Source organism: Coffea arabica, chromosome 10e (genome assembly GCF_036785885.1).
Source record: "Coffea arabica cultivar ET-39 chromosome 10e, Coffea Arabica ET-39 HiFi, whole genome shotgun sequence".
Classification (NCBI taxonomy): Eukaryota; Viridiplantae; Streptophyta; class Magnoliopsida; order Gentianales; family Rubiaceae; genus Coffea; species Coffea arabica.
This window is the reverse complement of record NC_092328.1, coordinates 11,340,841-11,366,548: the sequence shown is the minus strand read 5'-3', so window position 1 is coordinate 11,366,548 and position 25,708 is coordinate 11,340,841. Positions and strand designations below refer to the sequence as shown.

Sequence of the window (25,708 nt, the reverse complement as noted above, 5' to 3'; positions counted from 1 at the left end):
TTGAATGTGTATAAGTATTAAACATATGAAATATTTAATTGATACTATTATGTGGGTTAGACCTAGTTTAAATTGAAATTAGCTTGGCCCAAACCCAATCCATAATTACGGGCTAACTTCAATATTATATTAATTTGTTACATTATATTAATTTTTTAACCTCATTAATCATTTTGTAATGTCGAATCAAACATAGTTGTAATTATTTGTTTCTCAAATGGTGTTATGAACCAAATATGTTTATGTTCTATTTTAGCTGATTAACAAAACAAGCATTCTATTTCATTCATAGCAAAGAACGTAAACAAAAAATAATAATAAAATTACCAAAAGGCCCCTAGTTTAGATTTCTTTGAATTATTTGGTGACTATGTCAATTGGCCTATCTAACTTTAAGATCACCAGCATGTTGTGCTTATTGTTTTAAATTTTTTCAATGCGTCAAAGGTTGTAGGTTTTAAGTAGGTTTATCTATCAGAATGTGCTTTTTCCAACATCTTTTCCATAAAAGCTATAAAACGCTCCTCCTGGGCCAAGAAATGGAGAGGCAAAACATACTGGACCAACTAGGCTAAAATAGAAAATTACAAAGCTGTAATTGTTGCAAAAAACAATAAGAATCAGAATAAAGATCCACTTGTAGAGAAAATAGATTGAAATGACTATTAGAGCAGGCAACAGAGATCTCCAAAAATGTCAAAATATCACTATTGACCAGCTCCATTGAATGTCCTCTTGCAAGTTATTGCCCTTTGTACAATTGCACACTCCATCAGCATCACCACCTGCATATTTGCTTCATGATCAAAATTAATTTGCTTTATTGCTTAAGCATTGTGAATAAGGATTTTCAGCAACTGCATACTTTTTCCTTCTAAAAAGAAAACTCCTATTTTATTTTTATCCCACACAATCAACATCTTTCGTTTGTTTTTACTGTTTATCTCAAAGGAACATGAAACATAGACAACAAGAGAGGAAAGTTTGATGGCTACAAAGCCTATCCAAATGAATGCTTTCTCAGTCAAAATTGCTCTAAAATCCGTGCTTAATCCGGATTGCGGTTAGCTAAGTTTCTATGGGAAGCAAGAATCAAACTGTGCTACTTAGATATGAGCTGTAACTTTTATTGGATTACTTTTTGTTGGATTATATTACTAAGAGTCTATTTAACGAGTATCCAATGGACATTCATTATATATGTAGTTCAATTGTTAATAGTTTGAAAATCTAAAGCTAAATAAGGAGCCTATATAAATGCAAGGTAGATTAATAATTATTAGTGTGTGTTTTTAAATGGAAGGCTAGGTAAGATTTAGGTGTACTTAAGTGCCTCATGAAAGAAATCCTTTTAAAAAGATAATTAAATGCATAAGTAGAGAACTACAATAACTGTTTTTTGAGAGTTATAGTATTTGACTGATTTTGATTAATTCACCTTTATAATAAAAAATTAAAGGTTTTCACTTACAAAAACAATGTAACCAGCTAATAACGCCTACATTTATCTAGCATGCCATTATTAATGCAACTTATGTTTTTTTCTAGCTTTTCATCGCTTATGTATATGTCTGTACCTTGAGACAGAAAACACAAAGAATACTAGTACTACGACTATTAGTGATGTATTTCAGAGTTAGAAGAAATCTTTACTTTTCTATCTCATGTATAGTAAAGTAAGAAAAAAATATGCTATTGGAGTTATACTCTTTTAGTTGTATAAACTAATGACATTGCTATTGTATTTTAGAGGTAATAAGTTAGAAATCCTATTGCACCAGAGTTGATTCTTCCATAAATTCTTGAATCACTTTAAAGAAAGCGAACTATTCGAACCTCAACCCTCCACACTTGTGTGTATTATATTATTTTCATTTTATTTTTCAGTTTAATATTCATTTTCTGTTCCGGTGGAACGACACTTTCGAACTAGGAAACTTTCTATTTGGGATTCAATATAAGAACATCAAAAGCAATATGAGGTTAGACGATGATGACCATGAACATACCTTCATGGATCAATTTTTCACAGTTGTAATGTACTTGATGAGCATTGCAACAACATCTGCCGATACTTTTGAGGCAGAGTCCTTCAAGTCCCGAATTTTGGTCTCAGTTTCTGTCTCAAGACGTTTCAATGTGAAGTCGGAGTTCCCACTTTTCTGTAAATCAGATAGGGAACATCTAGGAATTTACAGCCATTCAAATATTCAACTGACAAACAAGGAATTCCATAGGATCAATCTTGAAATTCCAGTGGCTGATCAAAGTATTAAACTAATGAAAACAAACCTCAGATATGTTCCTTTGGTACTCTGCTTCCAAATTCGCACGATATTGTCCTATTTCGCCTTCAGCTTCTTCTTTGGCCAGTCTCAACTTGGCCATTTTGCCTGTGGGGAAAAAATTTATGAATTAGTCGTCTATTTTGTAATATTTCCAGAGAGACAAAAGGGCAAGACAGGATTTGCAAGAAAAGTTCATTTGAAGTAGCAAAAAGGACAAAAAGAACAAACATATTGCTATATTTTTCGTAGAATTTCAGGAAGTTATGGAATTTTATGGAATTATGACTATATATGCTGGAAAACAAAATAGGAATTATGTTTTACTATTTTTAGCAGCTGAAACAATTTGTTGAGCCTCTTGTTCTGCAGTTAGCAGCATCTGAATGCCTCCTTGTCCTCTCATTGCATCCATCATAGCTCTTCAACCTGAAGAAGAAACAGAAAATGAAAATAAAATATGTAAATTGCATATTGCACCAAAATCAATGGGTAAGTTTAGAAATCCATTTAGCTCAACATGGTAGCAATTAAAAAAAAATAAAAGAAAAGAAAGAAACAAAAATAACTTTTTTTTGACAAAATCATACAGATCAATATTCTATGACTAGTTTCCAACTAATCTTCTGCGATCAACTCTGAGGTGATTAAAAATAAGAATTTCAAAATCTAGTAGACATGCAATGCAAATTATAAGGGAATTGTTAGGCAAACAAGGAATTGGGAACCCTGATAATAGAAGGTTTATTGAGTATAAGGGGCCGTGGAAACATGTTGTTTCTAAACTGCAATGAGGAGCATTGATAAGTTATGATTGGAACCAAATAGCTAATTAGAAATAACAATGGTAGATCACCTGGACAAGAAAATATTGATGAAATATCTTTTCGGACAATTTGAAAAATTGCAGAAAGGAGGAGGGTGAGGGGACAGAAAAGGAGAGAGATGGAGTTGTTACTCTCCTTGTGAATAGGGTGTTGATTAGTTACGGTTAGTCCTAGTCATTAGCGTTCATTTTCTGCTACTGGCTATTATAAGCTTATGGATGGAAGTTTCTAATAGATATCTAAATGCTATTCCGAGGGCAACATGTGCAATCTTCTACAGGTAGCAAAATGCAAGGAAATTCGGAATAAAAAAAAAAAAAGTATGAGTAGCTAGCTTCATATTTTTCCAGCATTTTAGGGGAGAGTTAGATGGCAGCATGGACCAAATATTGAGGAAATAAGCTGGTTGTCTTCCATTGTAACCTCAAAAAATTGAAGACCAAAAACCATTACAACTTTTGAGAAGGGTAATTTTTCAAGTGAGTACCCGAACAAATTTAAATGATAAAATGTAGTTAAGACATGTATGACAAATATTTATGCAGTTTGAAGTCATTAATCCCATATTTATGATAGAAAGTTAGCAATTGAACACGTGTATGGTAGTTGTAATTTTTAGCAGATGTTAGGTATTTAACTGATATTACTCGATTCTTCTTGATAATGGAGACAATAATAGATAGGCTAGGAGAACAGCTATGAGCAGCCAAATGGATCCATGATGCAACAGCATCCAAGTACGCAGCCTGTCCCAGAAAGGCAGGAATGGGAATCATCGCGAAAGACCAATCAGGAACTGTATTGGCATGCTGGGCAATGAAGGAAAGGAGCTCAGAGGATCAGCTGCAAGACATGGCAGAGACTGTTAAACTAACAATCAGTAAGGCTGCTCAAATAGGATGGAGACACATCCAAATTGCAATGACAAGTAAGCAATTAGTGGATCAAATCCAGAGGCAAAATTCCAGGGAACATAGAATGGCAACGCTCTTATATTAGAGGACATTGATGCTCTTAGTTTGCTGTTTGAAAAGTGCTACTTTTGATGCATCCCTAGAAATGGAAATGATATGATATTAAACATTAGCAGATATGCTTTCAGCATTTGTTTATACTCTTTGGACCTTTGTCCTTTGATCATTGGACCCTTGTCCTTTTATTTGCAATTTTCCTCTTCTTGGACTTTGAATGAATGTCCTAACTATAATAGATACTTTTCTTAATTAGGTGTGAATTTGAATTTCCTGTAATTCCAGATACTTTTCTTTTCCTCGCTACAGTTTTAAGCACCTCAATTAGTCAATTGAGTTTATCAAAACCTTCATTGTTCATTGTTGAATTTGACTCTAAAGGAGGAATTCATTATACATATGTTTTTACTAGTTTGGTCCAAACCTTGCTATAAATAGACTACAGCCATAGGTACCGCTGCTTTGAAGCAAAACTCCTCATAAAAATATGGATGCTAATAGAGTTGGTAACATCACTGTCCTACTTTGCGGTATGCCCCATTTCTCAACAGATTAACTTTTATGTGAAGTTGTTTTTACATCAAAATTTCTCATTAATCGTGGTTTACAATAAATAAAACATTAGTTTTACTGTTCTTGCTCACTTTGCTTAATAAATTACCATTCCACAAGCCCAAAAATAAGACACTTTACACTTAATGTTAACGTTTGCTTTTTTTTTTTTTTTTTATTTACCACAGCAATTATTCTGCTGGGAAGCAAGGTGGCTAATGCAAGTGCAAAACTTTGCCCACAGATTTGTTTTAAAATAGAGGGTTATACGACTTGCCCATCCTCAGGGTCTGAGCAGCTTACCCCAGTCTGCAACTGTTGTGTCCTCCCGCGAGACTGCAAGCTTTATTATGCCAATGGAACATTGATTTGTATTGGCACCTAATGAGCTTTCTACAATTTACGGACAAGGAAGCATTGTTACGATTTCATAACCGTGATTGTGTACGGTAGAACTTTTGATTGTGTATCAGACTTGCGTGTTGTAAAATTTTTCACCTGCCAATGAATAAATTGTGTTTAATTTGAATATTTGCAAATTATGATTAACATTTGTTCTTAAAATATAACCACTAGAATTCATGTTTTGAGTTTCTTCTTAAGATTATCATGAAATAAATATATACTTTAAATGAGCTTGGAAGTCACATGATCTGATTTTTTTTTGTGGTGGGTTTGAGGGGCGGGGCAGAAAAACTAGTTTTCATTGAAGAAATATTTGCATAGAGAGGATCATTTGAGTTGGCTGGCTTCTTTCACAGGTGAGTTCTCGATTAAATCTGCAATGAAGAAATTTTTTCTTCTAGTTTCAGAGTGGGATGGGATGGCACAAGCTAGTATGGATCAGAAATAATACTCAAAAAATTGCATTTATTCTATGGTTGGCTATCCAATAAAGATAGACTGTAGATGGCGTGTTCAGAATCTGTGTTCTGTGTGGACAGATTACTGAATCTATTGATCATTTTTCGCAATGTGTTTGGGACAAAGTTCAAAGAATGCGTCTGTTTTATAGAAAGATTAAGAACTGGCAATTGGAAGTTGATTGATAGAGCAAACATGTAATACTTGATTCTTTTGCTGATAAGCTCAGAAGATAGGTATTTTCAGCCACAGTTTTTGGGCATTTATGGCAAGAGAGGAATAAGAACATTTTTTTGAAGTATGCGGGTTCTACTGTGCAATTTGTTGCACCAGTAGTGAGTGCAGCACAATTAACATGTGTTTCTTGGCCTAAAGCTCCATGAGCTAAGGAAAATCTGGAGTTATTATTGGAGTGGGGGGTTAGATCAGGGATGCCTGATGGATTTATGAGCTATCTTAATTTTATAAACAGTCTCTCAAGAATTAAATTTGCCAAGTTAGATTAGCGGATTTGTGGAAAAGATTAGCAATGATGAGCATAATTGAGCAACAGGCCTCCTCAATTTTTAGGTAAAGACAATCAAAATGAAATTAAGAAAAATCCCAATATGACTTTTGAGAAAAGAATAGTTAACGACTCGAAACAATGAACTCAAATCTATAAGATCTGAAATGGTTAATAACTAAAGTTGATTATTCTTAAAAATCTACTGTATCAAGAAATTCATGAGTTATCTGAAGCTCATTATTAGAAATTAGGACTTTGACAAAAGTTACTACTCAAACTTAATCTTGGCCCTTAGAATTTCGAAAGTATACATCTAACTTCAAGACCTTATGGACTTAAACCAAGTGCTTAATTGGTATAGCTAGCGCTTGGAAGATAAACCCTACTTACTACATGAAGTAACCTCATAAACTTGGTCGTTCTTGAGGGCGAATTTTCAAGAGCTATACAGAGCTACTACATGGTCCGAAAGAATACATTGCTATTGTGTCTTCAAAATTCTTACATCAGTCGGGACAAGGACTCAATGCAACCGTGAGGGCTCAGTACAACTGTACTTTGTACGGTTTTGTTCAGTCGTTTTACATGTTTAAATTTTTGTTATACAAATATATTATCATGTTATACTGGATATATGTCAAATATTTTATTCATATATGTCGCTTTTATCTCGAATTATAATAATATAATATAATTATACATCAAATAATGTAGTCAGACCAAACCGTACTAGACCCTAATCCCATCGGCCCCTCCCCTGGCAGTCACGTGCTGATGTTAGTCCATTGGTTTAACTAATATTCATTTCGATGCTAGCAAGATGCAATTAAGTCAAATACTTATGCAAGGATAATCTAACAGATTAGCATCTTATTGCAGTTAGCCTTGTGGTGGACTTTTGAATGTTGTGTCCACATTTGAAGACATAATTTACAACTCAGGGCAGCTAGGTGGACGAATTCAAATACAGATTTCCGGATGATACAGAAATGTACATCAAATCTTGAAAGAAATTCAACAACAGCACTCAATTGCAGTGCCCAATTTCAACTGTACTGCCCAACCCTCATAATAACCTTTGTGTTATTACATGTGAAAATTGAATTCCCTGCAGCTGCTGACTTTTGACAAACAATGGCCTTGTTTGGCAAGCAAGTTTTTGGTTAAGTTTGTCTGTTACAAGTTTTTTAATAACTTTATCTACAGTAATTTCAAAAAACTTCTCAAAATTTTTAAATTATACACTTCAAAATATTCAAAAATTTATACATTTCAAAATTTTTTTCTATAATTTCTACAATAAGTTACAACAATGTTTTATACAAACACCCAAAAAACTTACTTATCAAACGAGCCAATAATAGTCCCACTAGATAAGAAAACGTTTCAGTTAGCATGAAATCCCATTTCCAGCTATATCTCACATTCCAGCTATGACTGAGAGTGTGGTTTCGTTCCGTGTACGTCTCTGGGGAAATTTTTTTTTTTTTATGTGTTCATAAAATTTTTCATTTTTTTTTTGGTGATGATCCTTTGTGCTATAAATCACACTGCTGAACCCATCGGGCTTTGCTGCATAATCACCTCAACATGGCTGGTAACAAAGTTGGTCTAATCACCCTCCTGCTCTGCGGTTAGCAGAGTTTCTTTTAAGTTTTTTCATTCCAACTCAGAGTTTTCTAATTATATTTTCCACTACATGAATACGTATCATCTTAGATATGATATTGACCAATATCATGAGATCAATACTTTTGGTAATTTTAATGCCATCCAAATCTATTATAGATTAAGGTAGTGCGTTGATTAAAGTACTATATATATATATCTTCATCAATATGCACTATGATGAACGTTACCAGCTTGAGGGATTTAAAATCATTTAGTCCCCTAATACCATTTCTATCAGGGACATTCCTAAATATTTGGGTGTAATAAGGTGGCTGCATATAACCAATATAGCGAACTACTGCCTCTAGTATGTAATTTCAATTCTTTATTGGCTAACCATATCCATGACAATTAAAATTGACACTTTTAAATTCATTTGAAACAAGAAAAAGTTTAGGCACAATTGAGGAAAAGATAAGGTTAAATATTATCACCCTGTCTTATGCCACGTTCAGGTCGAAGAAAACCAAATTGAGAATCATTGAATAATACTTGGTCCACCACCACCAGTATCAGGTCAAAGACAAACCAATTCCATTCTACGTTGGCTTATTTCACCAATTTATGTTTCCACTGGCTCCTATACACATCTCCTATCACAAACCAATGATAACTCTTAACCCTTCTTGTCAAAATCATTCTAATATTGACAATCCTGGTCTGATCCCCAATATGTAGGAGTCTAACCACTCCCCAACCTAATCCAATGTCCACTAATCACCACTCCTCAATCTAATCCACTATCCACCAATCCCTTGAACTCTCCTGACTTATCTTCTATTTCTTCTTTGCCTTTTAACTCTTGGACAAACTCCTGGTCATAATCTCGTAGGCATTAATCCAGTAGTAGATTTAAATCAACCCGCAGCTAGCCTTTGTTCTACCCAAACGAACTCACCATATGTTACCTTCTCACACGACCAACCAAAACACAAACACTAGTCGTTCAATAAATCTTATCTCTAAACCTGTTGTGGAGTTATCTGGACCATCCTTTTTTTCCAATGCTAATAAAATATCAAGAGTGTAACCAAGCTATGTCAGAAGAAATCAGTGCTCTACAAGTTGAAATATGAAGTTGGCCAATAATGAATTACTTTCACTCAATTATCATTTTAATAAATGAGTATAGGATATATATACACACACACAAAAATGATAATCAAATATATCCACACACACAAAAAACGATAATCAAGCACATGCACGCTAGCTAATAGATAAAAACTATCAATAGGAGATATAGCATCATCTGATAGTCTTGTACTTCTCATAGCCAACATATATACATGTTAATATTACATCAACTGGAGAAAAAATAAAATAAAATTCATGGGCTTGAGCTTATCAAGTGTTGGCGGGGGATTTGGATGCCCCAAGAAATTGAGTTAGGAAGTAAAGGGAAAGGTTTGGGGCTTCTTTGGTGTTGAAAAATTAAAGAAAAACAGTCTTTACTTAAATTTTCAACTTCATTTGTTGCACGTACATCATCGAGTGTGCTTTAGGCGCTCATACACGGTAAAACAGTATATAACAGAACAAGGATATGAAATAATTAATCCCCAAGGGGCCAATTTATTGCAATACAAGCTTGTAGCTTGTAGCTTGTAGCTTGTAGCCACTTCTACAAGTTCTTGTGTCCATTAATTATCGAAGTCTTCATGATCTGCAGTACAAATCACAGTCCCATCAAACTGATACAGCTTGCAGCCTGATCTAGCGAAGCAACAGTTGCACGCTGGCGGAAAAATTTTCTCGTCAGGTGCTGGTGGGCAAGTCATATAAGCAGCTGGAATGCAGAGGGGTATGCATGGCCTAATGAAGTCGGGTGGGAATAATGCACTTGCATGTTCCGGCTTCCATCCGAGTAGAATTGTTGCTGTTTCAATTCAAATCAAAAGCATCAATTTAAATTGTCAATCACCGTTACTGAGAGACTTATTGTCAATCAAAAAACATTTCACAGTCTGAAAAAATAAGTCCAAATTCAGACACTCATGGATCTAGATATCCAATGGGTATTCGTTGTATTTTTTCAAACACACTAAAGTAAAAATCTATTAAAAACATAAAGATTTAAAAATATATATATAAATACTATCCAATTTTTATTTTCAAATAATAAAATTAATATTGGAGAATTTGAATGCAATATTATAAATTCAAAAAAATAACTATTGTTGACTACTTCTATTCATTTTTAAAACTTCAACTGTATTTACTTGTGTATTTATTTGCCTTTACTTTTACTCCTTTTTTCTGAAAAAAATTGTACTAATCACAATGACAACTAGGATTAGTTTGAAAAAGAAAACAATCATGAAATCTTACTGTATTGGATCCAATGACTATAAAATATTAGAATATTTAATAAATTTACTAATATATGTAATTTAATTATATATACATGGATCTGGATAGGATCTGGTATGGGTTTGGATTTGGATATGGATCATAAAAAATCAAACCCTATCCAAACCTATAACTCTTTTATAGGGTTTGGATCTGAGTAGGGTCTGAGTATGAGAAATTAAATTTAAATCCTACCCAAATGCATTGGATCTGAGTTGGATCTGGATAAGATTCAATTCATTGACATGCCTAATACGGATTATTTTCGGTAGAAAGTTTTTCAAATATAATGTTATATTTTTATAAAAACACTTCTAAAAATACCTAATCCATACGAACCCAAGAACTTTACATGTTCTTATTTGGTTAAATAAAGACAAGAAAGTCAACCGTGCAGAAGTAATGGATTGGAAGAAAAATTTGACACAAAATGGAAGAAAAAAGAGACGAAAGTTTAAACTTGAAACCGGAATACGAAACTCATGAAAAATAGGGTTTGTTTGGATGATGATGTTTTTGGGTATTTTTATAAAAATTTACTATAATTCACTGTACAAATTGTAGAAAAAAATTTATGTATTTGAGGATTTGGAGAAAAAAATTTCTTTTTTTTTCATTTTCTTTTTCTTTTCCTTCTCTCTCTCTCTACCTTCTTCTTCTTCCTCTTCTTCCTCCTCACACAACTGCTGGTCTTCTTCCTCCCTCCCATCTCACCATTGGCCACCAGCCGCCACCATCATTGACTACCTCCACTACCTCTCTCTCTCTTCTCCTCTTTCCTCCTTCCTCCCTCCCTTCTCCTCCTCTCCTCTCTTCTCTCCCTCCTCCTCCTCCCCCTCCTCCTCTCCCTCTTCTTGCCCCTTTCTCCTTTCCCCTCCCTCTCATTGTTGGTCACGCAACCAAAGGGAGAGAGGGAAGGGAAGGGAAGGGAAAAGGATATAGGAGAGAGAGAGGAAGAGAAAGGAGAGAAGGAGGATTAGAGAGGAAAAAAGGGGAAGGTGTTGCTGTCGGCTGGTAGTGGTGGGTGAGGTGAGGAAGAAGGAAAAGAAAGAAAAAACTTGTGTGTTTTTTGGTATTTGGGGTATGTATATTAAAATTTTTGGAATGTTTTTAAAGGGTTACTGTAAACAAAGGCCCCATTTGGCAAGTGAGCTTTTTGAATGTTTCTAAAATTTTACTATAACTTATTGTAGAAGTTTTTTAAATAATTTTTGAAATGTGTTTTTTTTTTAAATATTTTGAAGTGTATAATTTAAAAATTTTGAAAATTTTTTTGAGGTTACTATAGTTAAAATTTTTAAAAATCTTATAGCAAACAAACTTGGCAAAGAACTTGTCTGCCAAACAAGGCCGAAGTTTTAAAAAAAAACTTGTCTATTAAAAAATAGGACCAAAAATAGGGTATCCAAACGGAGCCTGACGACCAAGATATAAAGGCCATAAAAGAAGAAATTAGAGTTAAACACCTTAAGGTTTCATTATTACATTTCTCCCCCTATATTTGGATAACTATAAAAGTTTCTAATATATTTTCTAATTTTCTTTTGCAACATTAATTTTGATGCCTATTTTCAAACAACTCTTACATATATGGCTATCGACTCATTAGTTTGCATGTAAAATTTAAGAACATCTAATTAGAGCTAGACTTTAATGCTTCTAAATTATAAGAAGTCATGGAAACAAAAATAAAGAGACAAAAGGATTATTTTTTCATATGATACTATTTTTTTTTTGTTCAAACGGCAACATCTAGTCTATCATACTTCTATTCCTATTTCTACTCTAGCCTACACTTGGGGGGAGGGGGGATAGCCTAACGGAGTCTAGAAAAATCAATGGGATTGAACGCCATCGGACTAGACGAATGCACTACACATCCGTATGGATTGAGAAGAAGTCACATATAATGGTACATTGATGGGAGACAAGGTTTGAATTCTTAACCTCCTACCCACCAAAACTTAAAGTCTTTGGGAGGCAAAATATGATACTATTATATCTATAAGTTTTTTTTTTCATATTATTATGCTAATATATAATTAATATATTTACGACTTCATGATGATGTCATCTAATTTTTCAAGACCAGACCAACCAGTTGAACCCTTTTAAACCTTGGCCCTATGGTATTGACGGTTCACCTCCTGGCCGAGTTTTAAAACAATTGGGGCAGCCTTGCCTCAAGTGACTACCGGTCTGGGGAGGGGGATTTCGGGAGGCAAAGCAGAACGAAATAAGCGAGTCCGTAGACAAAATTGGAAAGTGTGGAGAAGCACGAGAAAAAAGAAGGGTGGGGCGGGGCTGGGAATACGAGAAGTCATGTAAATGGGAATATGAAGAGTTTAAAATTGGGATTATAAAGGTGAAATTTTAGTTGACCCCAAGGGCAGTTGAGGCATTTGAAAAAATATTGTTCTTTATTCCCTGAACTTGAACAAAGAATTCTGAGTCCCGACTTCAGCACAAATAAAAAAAACTATTATTTAAGATTAAAATCACGCATACTGGTTAAACTCATTGAAGGATTTTAATGTTTGAGGTAAAATACACTTTATCCCTAGGCAGTTTAGCGATTTTTCATTTAAATCCTCTGTGGTTTCAAAAGTTATACATAACCCCTTAATCATTGGGGTTAAAATATCAAAATGACGGAAATAATCTTCTACAATGAAACTCATCGAAATGTTGAGATTACTCTTGTTTAAAAGCTAAAATAGTTGAAATGACCAAAATATATAAGTATAATATGCATGACATTTTAGCCCCTTATGATTTTATATTTTACCGCATAATTCCCTTATAATTTAGTACTTTACCACATAACTCCTTTATGATTTTCAAAATATATACATAATCCCTTTGTAATTAATAAATAATTGTCAACTTTATATAGGGGGACTTTTGACATTTTAGTTGATTTCGTTATGAATGTAAATTTTTGGAAGCTACAAGAGAGGTATGGAAAAACGCGCTAAACTATAGGGGGTTAAAGTATATTTAACCCTAATAATTGTGATCGAACATGTCTATTCCAGTTGTTTGACTAGGAGATTAGATTTAGTGCAAAAATTTGGAAGAAGTTACTTCGAAATAATTCAAAAGTTAGCCGCCATAAAATGTTTTGAAATGACTACTTTTAACTTCAAGATTTTGGGATTTCATACATTAACCGCTTAACTATTGGGGAGATTAATGAAGAAATTGGTCCTCCTATAAATGCATATTCCACTGCTACTTGCACAATATGTTCCATCCATCTATCTGGTTCTCGTTATGAATACATTTTTAGTGGAATTACCTCAAAAGTGCTCGGGATAGTTGATCAGTAAAGTTTATAACCAAATGATCCAAAATTACTAGAGAAGTTCAAGTACATTTCTCAAGAGAAATTAACTAATCGTTCCTTACTGCACTCAATTAAATACAATGACATGCATGAAGTCAATAGTGCATATGTAAGCTAAAAATTCAAATTCTCTTTTAATTTGGTGGACTTTGAATACGATGTCCCTTTGAAAGAGAGCTGCAATTGCATACTCATCACGAAACAACAATCCCTCAAGCTAAGAAAATCCATAACCTAGTGTGTAATCTTGCTTTTAGAGGCTCACTATTTCTTAAAGTCATCATGGTTTTGTTGAATTTGACTGGCAATTAAATTAAGTGGGTTTAGGTGAAATGATAACTATTGCAATTTCTACGTACTTTCCTCTAGGAATTAAATCAATTGTCTATATTTGTTCTCTCTCTCTCTCTCTCTCTCACACACACAAAAGATAAGTTCTCCTTGCTAAATGCCACAGGAGAAGCTCCTTCTAAGCATAATCCACAAAATGTGGCTTCAAAGAGAATTTGCATCGCGACTCTCCTTCTGTTCGGTACGTTCCATTCCCCAAGCAAAGTGACCAATATTTTATTAGTTTTTCAAGCTACATCTCCAACATAATATATTAATCTACAATAAGAAGAGTCTTTTTTTTTTTTTTTGGTAATTATAGATTCACTTCGTCAACACAAGTTGGCTCAACTGATAAGAACGGATCATTTTTTTTATAAAAAGGTCATGTATTGAAATCTTACTGTTGATGTGAGGATTATATTGGTAAACAATCTGCAAGAATTCCAAAAAATGATCCATGCTTTTGGGGGCATGATCGGAGCTGAACTTATCCAAAATTTTTAATTACCAAAATAAAAAAAATAGATTCACTTCATGAGCTTAATTATCACATTCGTAGATTTTATGGTCATCCAATTTCATTGTCAATGGATCTATCGTCGTAATTAATGTACAAGAGGTCATTGTAACTTTATCACCACTTCATCTCATGTTGCCAATTGACTTCTTCTTTGCCTTGTTGGTTCTGGTCAAAAAGAAAAATGCATGATTTTAATTAGAAGAGAAAATGTGTTTTATTTTTTCTTTTTAATTTGGCGATAGCATAAAAATTCCTAACTCACATGCTTCTGGTCGCAACTACTGCATTCACAAAATATACATTTGATAATGTGTCGCTCAATTGTAAATAACTACTAATTATTTGTGTTTGTGCACAATTGTGGGTTTCAGTTGTGATCTTGTACTCATGTATTCTTATTAAAAATATTCAGTTATAAATAAAGTGGCATGATTGTTTCAGCTCTTGGTCCAAGCGGTTCATATTTGTTAAGATTGAAATTCATTAATATGAGTTTATTAAATTACTATGGTTTTGTATTTTGGCAACAACCTTTCTGTGATTGTGTTGTGTTTTGTATTAAATTCTTCAGTGAAATTCATTTTGATGAATGTTATTGGATAAAATAGACTAGTAACACTTGATCTTTCTAGTTTTCTTCTCAATATTAATTTTGAGGTTTTTATGACTAATTAATGTTCTCCCTATTTTCTCAACTAGTGGACTAGAAGATATTAATGGTAAACCTGAAAGTAGACGGAAGTCTGCTACTCTCTGATAGTGGTGCCATTAATTAGAATTATTTAATTACCATTCTGTGTGCATATTTTAATTACCATTCTTTTTTCTTTTAATTTCTTGAGTTATTGGACAAGGGATGAGAACTACAACGAAGACAATATACTATTACAAAATCAAGGAAGAAAAGATATTATTGCAAAGCTTCGGAAATCTTTCAATTTTCCTTTTATTGGGCTCTGGATGGATCTCCCTAGTCCGTAATAAAGAGATTGTTCTCTTTCAAGGGTTTTTCAATTGCACCTAATTTACAGAAAATTTTGCATGCGGGTAAATACATCATCAATTGTCGTTTCTCCTCCAATATACACACTTTTTCATTTGATTTTAATTTTTTTTAAAAACTAATACCTAAAACCTCTATCAACAAGTGGTATCGCACTATTAAATAGACCTTTCTTCTGATGAGAATGGAGAATAAGAAAACAGATAAGTATAAGAATACAATTTTATTATATATACTAGTCATGATGACCACATTCATTCCACGGGATTGCCTTGTGTTTTGTGATTTTTTTTGATTGAGCAATCAACTTCCACGGAAGTAACAAAAACAAATGAAACAAACCAACGAAAAACAAATCTACGTATATACACACACATTTATATATGATTAATTTTATGTATACTGTCAGTGTATATACTATCACAATTAGATATATAATACATATGCAAAATTTAAAATTCAAAATTTGCTCATATATCATTTATCCAACCGTGATAGTGTATATAAAATTATTTATATATATATATATATTATTTGCGTATAGTAGAAACAAAGTAAAAGAATCCCTTAAGTTTCAAGGTCCCATGCACGCTTAGATATTGCGAACATAATAAGTACTTGTAAAAACTCAACTCTATCAAGGAATTCAAGCATTATCATGATCAAAAGTTTTATTTTTTTTCTAAGGGTCAAAATTGAATACGTAAGGCTTTGACAAAAGCTATCTCAAACTTGACCTTAGAATTTTTAATAGGATACCTCCACGTTAAGGTCTTATGGAGTTAAACTAAGTGCTTATTTTTATTGGTGTAGTTCCTATAATATGAGTCCTATTATATATATATATATATATATAGACACACACATATAATTCTTATTACATGATTTGTCCTCATAAATTTGGTCCTTGTGAGCGAATCTTCCGGGGCTACGCACAGCTATAAGTCCTAAGAATGCATGGAATACATTGCACTTGTTTGTATCAATAGGGTCTTGACTTCTTTCATTGGTGGTAACGTGACTTGAGAACATTGATCAGTTACTGTTGTACCCTAATATGTCGAAAGTTACAAAGACGAACTTCAAAAATTCCGAAAAGAAATTCTCTAAGACTCTAACCACTTCCCAAATAAATAATTTTGCTGACGTTAATCCGTCGGTGTTGGCATATTCATTTCGATCCTAACAAGATACAAGAAGTTGAATGTTTCTGCATGGATAAGGATGAGCTAGTAGATTAGACATCTTGCGCACAGTCTTGCTGTGGACTTTGAATGTAAAGTCCAAATCTCAACTCTCAAGATATAATTTACAACTCCAGCAGGTATCGTTGCAATTTTGATGACGTGCACCTTTACATAATTTCTTTTTTTTTTTTTTTTTTTTCTGAGACACAATAGAATCTATTCTAGATCTACTCCTAATCTATACTAGGGGAGAAGGACCTAACCACTGACGAAATTTTCAGAAAAGTCTGAATTTTTTAAAATACAATCCAAGGGATTTAATTCCTTGACTTACATCCAAGTAGAGATTTGAAACTCTCTTGATGACCAGCTATTCTAAAAGTAGTTGTACACCTTTATATAATTTCGTTATGCACATAGATTTTCTTTGTGTAAACCAATTTAATGTATACGAACATACATATATATAAAGAGAGAGATGTACAGAAATAATATAATGGGTATTTGCACTCAATTGCGCCGAACCTCAACTATACAGCCCAGCCGCCATAATAAGTTAGGTGTGAATTTGAACTGGCGATTATTGCTGATCTTTCATAAAAGATAAATATACTCCCACTAGCAAAGAAAACCTATTAATTAACTAGCATGGAAACCTTCTTCCAGCTGCTTATCATTTTCTGTATCCCTTTGCTGAATTTGACTAGGCACCACTTGACCAATTCATAGCTACTCCAATTTTTTTTTTTGTTGGTGTGTAAGAGGACTTATTTAATTTTCTTTTTACTTTTCTATGTTTTTGGTGACTGTCTTCTGTGCTATAAAAACCATGGCAGAACCCTTTGGAGCATAACCCACCAAGACATGGCTGGTACAAAAGTTGGTATTATCACTCTCCTCTTTTGCGGTACGCTCAATTCTGCAAATGATTCACAATATGTAGTTGGTTTTCATTCCAAGTTAGAGTATTCTAAGTATATTTTCCGCACTAAAACCTTTCATCTTTTCTGTGATATAATGTTGACAAATTTCATGTGATTAATACTCTGGATGTCCATAGATAATTTATGGTCAGCCAAATTTAGTATTGATTGATAATATATTGTTTCCATTTCAATTTGCGATATGAATTCCTCGTTCATCTACTAGATTGATGTACATGATTTCATTTGACTGTTGTATGCGTAGTTAGATATCATATTAGTAATTTAGTTAAATTTAGCATACAATTAAGTTGAATGCATTATTATTATTATTAAGCATTTGTAGTTATGTATGTTAATTGGCCATTTTAGTGGAAAATGGGGATTTACAATTAAGTCAATGCTTGTGATTTGAATTGAAACAGCAACAATCCTACTGGGATGGAAGCCGGAACATGCAAGTGCAAAAGTATGCCCACTCGTCTGCTTCAAAGCAGCTTACATGATTTGCCCACATCCACCTCACAAGAAACTTCGCCCCGTCTGCAACTGTTGCTTGGCTAAACCACACTGCAAGCTTTATCGTCATGACGGGACTGTGATTTGTACTGCAACCGGATGAGCCTTCGATAGTCAATGGACACAAGAACCTCTTCAAATTGGCTGCAAGCTTGTGATAATTAGTAGTGTTTCAATAAATTGGGCCGTTTGGGAGTTAATTGTTTCATGTACTGTTCTATTAAATATATATAAAAAAAAAATGTTAAATTTCTTCAATCCATTTTTAAGATTATGTTACTAAAGATAACTTGCTAGGTAAAATATAGAGTATGAAGTGCATGTTGATCGACGAGCCCCTAAAGATGAGTGTTAATGTATATAAAAGGAAGACTTTATCGTAAGACGTAAGACGGATGGATCTTCAATGGAGGCACCAGCCTGTTTGGATTGTTATTATTAAAAGTTTTTGTAGAAAAATATATTATAACGATTTGATGTATGTGAGGTAAAAAAAAAAGATTGCAAAATATATTTATAAAAAATATAAAAAATTTTCTGCAAAAAATCACAATCCCGACTACATTATGTACAAATGAATAAATATATAAATAACTAGTTTTGTATTGAATAATTAAAAAACCTCAGAGATTTAACATCTTTGAAACTTGAAACTTCTAATAGATTATCATTCACTAGTTATATGAATAGTGTGGGTATATTTCGATGGAAAAAAAAAACACGGGTTACTTAATAACTAGCTATAGCATACATGTAAATTTAATGCATTATTATTCATTATCCATTTGTACTTACATAAATTAGCCATTTTACTAGAAAAATAACTTTCCTAGTTATTCATTATCCATTTTACATAAATTAGCCATTTATACTTGTGATTTCAATTGAAACAGCGATGAAAATCAAATATTTGAAAATCCACTTCATTTAAATTTTTGACAATTGCTTGATTCAAAAGTTAATTAAATGCGCTAAAAACAAAAACAAAAGCTAAGGGTTGGCCTATAAGCCAAAAGAAGAAAAATTAAAAGTTACTGTTGTACCCTAATAGTACGTCGAAAAGACAAACTTCAAAAATCCCAAAAGAAATTCTCTAAGACTCTAACCACTTCCCAGATAAATAGTTTTTCTCATGTTAATCCATCGGTGTTAGTATATTCATTTCGATCCTAACAAGATACAAGAAGTTGAAGGTTTCAGCATGGACAAGGATAGGCTAGTAGATTTAGTTTAGCATCTTGGAAATTACTTCCGCAGTTTCGCAACTAGTTATATATTTGTTTTCCACTTGCTCCACTTTGACTCCACGTAGCATATGTTAGAGGTTTCATCAGGTGACATATTTTTTCCTTCTTTTTGTTTTATTTATTTTGACGTCTAAACAAATTGGTAGCATTCTAGCGAAGCTTAAGGAAATAAGGAACTTGTTTATAATCCTTAACAAATAAGTCAATACAAAGAATATCTGTTTTGGGCAATGAGCGAAAAAAAAAAAAAAAAAAACCCACATTCCTAGACAACAACTTTTAACTTTGGGAAATCTATAATATACATTTTGGCCATGTTTAATAAAACTGAAGTTTAAAATCTAAATTTCAAAATATGAAAGTTAAATATTGAAAGTAGTAAGTTGCTCAATTGATAAATATACATATTTGATAACTAATTGAATTGAATTACAGCACTAAATGAAAATATCACACAAATATTATACTTTCATCTTTAAAATTATTTGGAGAGAGAGTAAAGTGTATTGTATGAGAGAAAATAATTAGACAATTGAGAGATAGTACTTGAATATATGCATATGTGTATTTGCAGGTGTATATGTGTATGTATGTGTCAAATGTATAGTTTGTGCACATGAAAGTGCATTATATGTATGAATAGTGTAATATATGCAATCAATTCAGAAAATTCAATAAAAAATTTTCACTCAAAAGTTTGTACACAAATTAAACAGTGCTTAATATATTAAATTGAACATATTAATTATTAAACATGTTGAATTCAAAAAGTTTTGAATGAGTTAATTTTTTGCATTAAGTTGAATTATCAAACAGACGCTCGAGGTAGAACTTGGAACAATGAAAAGTCGCTGCTAAATACCTCTTCACCTTCCCTTCCCCAACAACAGTATTCTGAGTAACAGCCCACTACATTCACCATTGAACCCTCTTAAGAACGACCATTTATCAATATTTTTGTATTTGACCGAGGAAATATATACAGAAATATAAGGTTTACTGTTTATCCAGATTATAAATCTCATCAAAAGTTATAAACATTGGCAGAAATATTCGAGGAAAGGACTCTAGAAATCAAAATTGACAAGGCAGCGACGTCAGGACATATATGCAACGAAAAAGCATATACGGCCACGCTTTTCCTTTCTTTCAACGATTACCTCCGTGACATTCTCTTGGAAAATCAACCCTTTTAAGCCAAAATGTCATCAATGACTCTACTTATGAGCAAAACCAAGTAGAATGTTAATATATCATCTCCTCTCTATTGTGTCAGCTGCATATAGATATAATATGAAGCATTCACCAAGAGCTTCTTGCCGAACCATCTCAAGGGAAGAAAAATCACCCAATCCAAAGGCTGCAAGTCAAGAACTTTGTATCATTGCTCATCCATCTTGCATCTAGTTAAGCTGTGGCAAAGAAACAAACCTTTTTAGCACTTTGTAGAAAGCACGAGGTCAAAACCAACAATACACCAGAACTAGTCAGTTGGAAAATGAGAATCATACCACCTCTTACAGAGTACCTTTAATGAAATTCTGATGCTTTCTTCACTCCCATACACCTATATGGAACTATAATATGCTCGGGAGGCAATAATTCCTCGATGCAATCATACCTGCAAATAGCCATATGTATTCTCAGATTTTGCCAAAAAAAAAAAAATGAATTTAAATAAAGTCCTAGCCCTTTCACTTAATTATTATAAATAAAACTAGTCCAGTTTCTCAATTTCAGATGTTCCTTGGTTCAGGTTCAAGTCCAGTTAGTAAAGCTCACAAATTCTTGCAGAGGTTATTGATAACAGTGGAGAGAGTAATAATCTGCCGTCTTGTATCGAGGACGTCCCTTTCTTCCCAATCAGCAAAAAGCTGTTCCGAAAGGTTTTCAATCTTAGCCTGAAGCTGCTCCTGATGGTCCTCAAAAAGATTCTGCTTTGGTTCCCTGACATTCTGTTCCATTGCGTACTTGAATTGGTCATCATAAAACATGTAATATCCAAAAGGATAAGAATAGGAGAGAATCCTCCTTGATCTGAAAAGTCTATTGAATCCAACAGTCACCCAGCTAAAATCTCTTAATTCATGGTTCTTTTCCTCCAAGATCTCAATTTTTGAATTTAACCTGCTCTGCAACCTTGCTTCAAGCTCCAAAGAGTCTGTGTGGGCTTTGAACTGAATACAACTGTGAGAATAGCCCCAAGGTTGCCTTTTTGCAAGCCCATCTTTCTCCAATCTATCGTCTTTATATTGGCCACAAGGATGATGATCTGCAATACTTGTGCTAGTTTTTCCGCCACAAAGCCAACTGTGAAAGTAAGGACGAAAAGGTAAATCGCATCATTTAATTTTGCCAAAACATATCCAAGACAAAATATTAACAACATGCAGTAAAGAAACAAAAAGAAGTTGTCCTTCATGTACTGAAATATCAGGCAAGCAGTAAGATAGCAGAAAAGACATGCAGTACTAGAAAGCAGGCAAAATCCATTCTCTTATCTACAAATGAAAATCAAAGACATGGTTTTGCTGATAAATTTTGGTAATGGATGACTAAAGTTGTATAAACATGGATCAATTAAGAAAGCAGATGAGAAAGAAGTAGCAAGGAGCATGCAGACAAAGTTAACAAGTTAACAAAACGTAATGCAGGAAATTTGAAACTGCCAATGAACTTGTGGATAGCAGCTGCATGCCCTTACTGTGCATAGGGTGCTAGTTATGATTAGATTGCAAAAGTACAAGTGTACTAAATCGTGCATGTTGTGCAGAATGAATAATTCCGTGACTGGACAAGTCAAACTGTATAAGCTGAGTCAGAATCTTAAACCAACAAAGAATAGGAAGACTCACCAAAATTGTTGTCCACACAAACAATGCACTCGGTTGCATCCTCCATTCTTCTCCACTGGTTTATGACATTTAGGGCAATACTTGGTATTCGTAGAATTAACCATCCCTGATTCATCCTGGCGCATTTCCTTCCAAAGCTTCCACATCAAACATGGACAAGGCGAGCGAGCTTCAGATGAGCAGCTGAAACAGAACTGTACACCACAAGCACATTCAACCTCACAATATTCATCGCGCTCAACACGAATTGCATTTCCACAATGAGGAAGGCTAGGACACCATTTTACTTTCTTATTATCCTCAACATATGATTCTAAAAGAATCTTATAAAACATTGTTGCAAGATGAGGATCTGCTGTACTAACTAGATTTCTAACATTTTCTTGGTCACAAATTGCTTCGCACTTGTGGGCCATGCATGTAATCCGTCTACTCTGACCCCCTTGTATCTTCATGATAAAATGCTGTGTCCAACCTTAACAAAAGAAAAGAACAGAAAATGCTTAACATTCTGCAACTACAGCATAGAAGAACCTCCTAATAGACACATCTACTAAACAATTCACTGGAGCATCTAACTCAAGCTATTCAGCTATTGAAATAAACTTCAATCTACTTAACCCTTTAAATTTGCTGCTTTTATGAGGTCTGGTTACAAAATTAAGCACTTGATGAAAGAGATTTAAAAAAAAAAAGAAAGTTAAAAGCAGATGCGTGATTTGCATTAACATGCACCTTGACTCTATTCTTATAGTGCCTAAGAAGTGCAACATGACAAACATCATCAGCAAACTAGTTATTTAACAAATAACCGTATTATCCAATAGTTTCTAATCAACAAGCTTAAAAATTAATTTAAAACTCAAGTTTGTTTGACCTCATTTTTAATTTCACAGAATAAACAGCTCTGAGGATGTGTGACCGAAACTCCTCCTTATAGTTTCTCATATTTGTTAATTCTTCAATGTATCTCAAATAAATTGAAGTTCTAACATCCGTTATGATTTGGAATATCAGAACATGAGCACAGTTTCAGAGATTCAATTTTCAGCTACCATTCCAAACATTAACTGAAAAACACAGAATTTGTATTTCATATTAACACATTCTTCCAAGGACCAAGAAATTGATTACAAGTTTTTAATCTTCATTTAGATAACACGCATATGCAGGATCTGGCATCATGAGAAAAGTCAAATGAAAAGATAGAATGCCATCAAGCAAGAGACTCACAGATGTTGCAAAAACAATGGCCACAATCCATCATCGAGGACTCATAAGCATTGACATGCTTAAAGCAGATTTGACAGGTAACTTCGTCTGAAGACTGAGAGGAGTTAAGGTCCTTGCTGCTCCTGACTGATAGACCTGCTTCTGAATATAACCGTTCTTTACCTCTCTCTACGAACACCTTTGAAACTGTTTCAACATCCCAACAGTGATAAATCAGCAAGGTCCGCACATGGTGCTCCTTTAAGGACAGCAAATCCATTACTTTTTGAAAGACTTCTTTCTGTATAAATCAACATAAGCAACAACTCAAAACTTTATTCTTATTTAGAGTTACTCAAATCAACAAAAGCAGACATCTAATGAGTGTGTCTAACCTGTGCAGCTAGAAGAGACTCTTGTCTGATCACCTGCATGAGCAAAAGGCAAGTAGCATAATCATGCCAATGTTCCTCTTCTCTTTATAAAAAGTACAATAAAGACCTAGATAACAGACACAAATCGGTGAATGCTAGATGAATGTAGAAAAGCCAGCAACTGTAAACTCCTGTTTGTTTAGCAGTTTAAGTTCAGGAATCAGGAGTACGAATATTAGTATCAAAGGTCAAATTCAATAAAGCCAACAACCATAACCCCTCTTCTATTCCAGAATACATAACTAACCAGAAAGAGTAGAAATTCACATTCTCAGATGCTATATATTTCTTTTTCATCTTCAGTTGAGGTGCAAGCCATAGGCAGTTCAGTAACTGACAGTACTTCTTCCACACGCTGATTTACTAAAACTTCTGTTCAACGGAGACATAAAAAACTCGAGATGATCATAAGCGACAACAAATTATCTTAAATAAAATTGTTAGTGTCTAAATCTCCAAAACTAAACCCAGCCCTGTTTTCACTCCAACAAAACAGATAATGGCCGATGAAGAAAATACATGATAGGATAAAATAGAGGACTTGTAGGACCCCAAGACTCAATTCTTGCTCATCAACCAGGGAATAATAAGAGAAAATATAAATTATACCGTGCAGGAGGGATCTTTGCTGCAAAGTTCTTGGTCTTGGAGCCCATCAACAGAGTCTTCTCCATCATCATCGTCAACTCGATCAGAGTACTGATCAGAGTTCTCATCGTCACTGCTTCCATAGTAATAATCCTCCATTGCACTCAATTTTATTTTGGGTTTACAGTCTAATACGCGAATGATCAAAATTTTATCCAGCGATTGAATTCCACCCCACAATGTACAGTGGGGAAATTAACAAACACTAGTTCAGCAGAGGCCTCATGTGTTGCGAGAGAGAGGGTGTTATTTAGGCAGACAAAATGAAGAAGCAGCAGAATCTTTACTGCTTATTTTCCACTGAATTAGGTCAGGACCATCGCACAGCTACAATGCTTACAAAGATCAGAAAGACGAAACAGCCGCCTCTCCTAACCAGCAGAAACAGACGAGGACAAATACTCCCTCTGTCCCAGAAACTGTGTCGCGTTTCGGGAATTGGAATTATTATCAACAGTGCAAGACTTGTAAATGATTTGCGTTTAAGTTCCGGCAATGCCCTGCTTGACTTCCAATGTAGTCATACGTGGGTGAATGATAAAAGAGGCACAAGTTGTGATAAGACATGTGGGATCCAAAAAATTTAAATGTCTCCACACTACTTTAGAGGAAAGTGTCATGCACGTTTGCTATATGCATTTAACGTGAGAGTCACGAACTATTGAATGCAGTGTTGGTACTTGGTAAGTGAGCGGAAATGTGTTACATTAGGCCCACTAAAAGATACTCCCTCTGTCCCACTCTGATAGTCCTGATTTTTTTTTCACACAGGTTAAGAAAAAGTAGTTAACTTTGTTGGAACAATCAATTTAGGTAACTATTTTCCTAAAATACCCTCACATTAATTAGAGTACAACTTTATGAGAACTTGAATTGATGGTAAAAAAAGAATCAACTCTTATTAAATAGGATAGATTTATCGTAATAACAACTTACATTGAATAAGGGTATTTTAGAAAAATTAAAATACAACTACATTCTTCAATTGGAAAGTGGACTACAATTTGGGACAGACGAAAAAGGAAAACAGGACTATCAAAGTGGGACGGAGGGAGTAAGAAAAGGCTGTCACATTGAAGGATATGGAGCGAAAATGTGTGAAAGTTTTCATTGCCAATTTTAGTAAGTGACAATTATTTTGGGACAGATAAAAAAGGAAAGTATGACACTATCAATGGGACGGAGAGAGTAATAAATTACATGGTTAGGCCACAAACAGAACCAACAAATTTACCGACAGTTCATCACATGTGCACCAAATTATTTCCATTACAATTTACAGCCAACACCAACCGTGAAATACTAAAAACACCGTCACTACAGTCAACGGAAATTACACAGCTTCGTTTGGATTGAGAAATTTGATGAAAGATTTGAAATTCATCAAATCGCTACAATTATTTAGATTATTTAAGAAATATTTAAATTTATAATTCATCAATTATCGA

The 25,708-nt window shown here is 33.8% G+C and overlaps 2 protein-coding genes and 1 long non-coding RNA gene across 5 annotated transcripts; 1 reads left to right on the top strand and 2 right to left on the bottom strand.

The window, feature by feature from the left end:
- Positions 1-625: 625 nt before the first annotated feature.
- Positions 626-2,703, bottom strand: LOC113711798 (V-type proton ATPase subunit G). The gene is made up of 4 exons (XM_027235004.2): positions 2,613-2,703; positions 2,293-2,393; positions 2,010-2,162; positions 626-785 (listed from the first exon to the last, which is right to left on the bottom strand). Exons 1-3 carry the CDS (start codon positions 2,701-2,703, stop codon positions 2,019-2,021), a joined length of 336 nt encoding a protein of 111 aa, XP_027090805.1. The 3' UTR covers positions 626-785; positions 2,010-2,018.
- Positions 2,704-17,190: 14,487 nt separating this feature from the next.
- Positions 17,191-18,122, top strand: LOC140015469 (uncharacterized). Its single transcript, XR_011822098.1, has 2 exons — positions 17,191-17,329; positions 17,771-18,122. It is a non-coding gene; the product is annotated as an uncharacterized lncRNA (long non-coding RNA).
- Positions 18,123-20,055: 1,933 nt separating this feature from the next.
- LOC113710902 (probable E3 ubiquitin-protein ligase ARI2) lies at positions 20,056-24,749 on the bottom strand. Of its 3 annotated transcripts, XM_027233969.2 has the most exons (8): positions 24,222-24,357; positions 23,860-23,984; positions 23,574-23,606; positions 23,200-23,479; positions 21,967-22,441; positions 20,894-21,421; positions 20,640-20,732; positions 20,056-20,523 (listed from the first exon to the last, which is right to left on the bottom strand). In XM_027233969.2, the coding sequence occupies exons 4-7, from the start codon at positions 23,456-23,458 to the stop codon at positions 20,642-20,644; spliced, it is 1,353 nt and encodes a 450-aa protein (XP_027089770.1). In that variant the 5' UTR covers positions 23,459-23,479; positions 23,574-23,606; positions 23,860-23,984; positions 24,222-24,357; the 3' UTR covers positions 20,056-20,523; positions 20,640-20,641. The 3 variants fall into 3 exon arrangements, with proteins under 3 accessions (XP_027089770.1, XP_027089769.1, XP_027089767.1); XM_027233968.2 differs by lacking the exon at positions 23,860-23,984 and having other exon boundaries at positions 20,623-20,732; positions 24,222-24,749; XM_027233966.2 differs by lacking the exon at positions 23,860-23,984 and having other exon boundaries at positions 24,222-24,745.
- Positions 24,750-25,708: the final 959 nt, after the last annotated feature.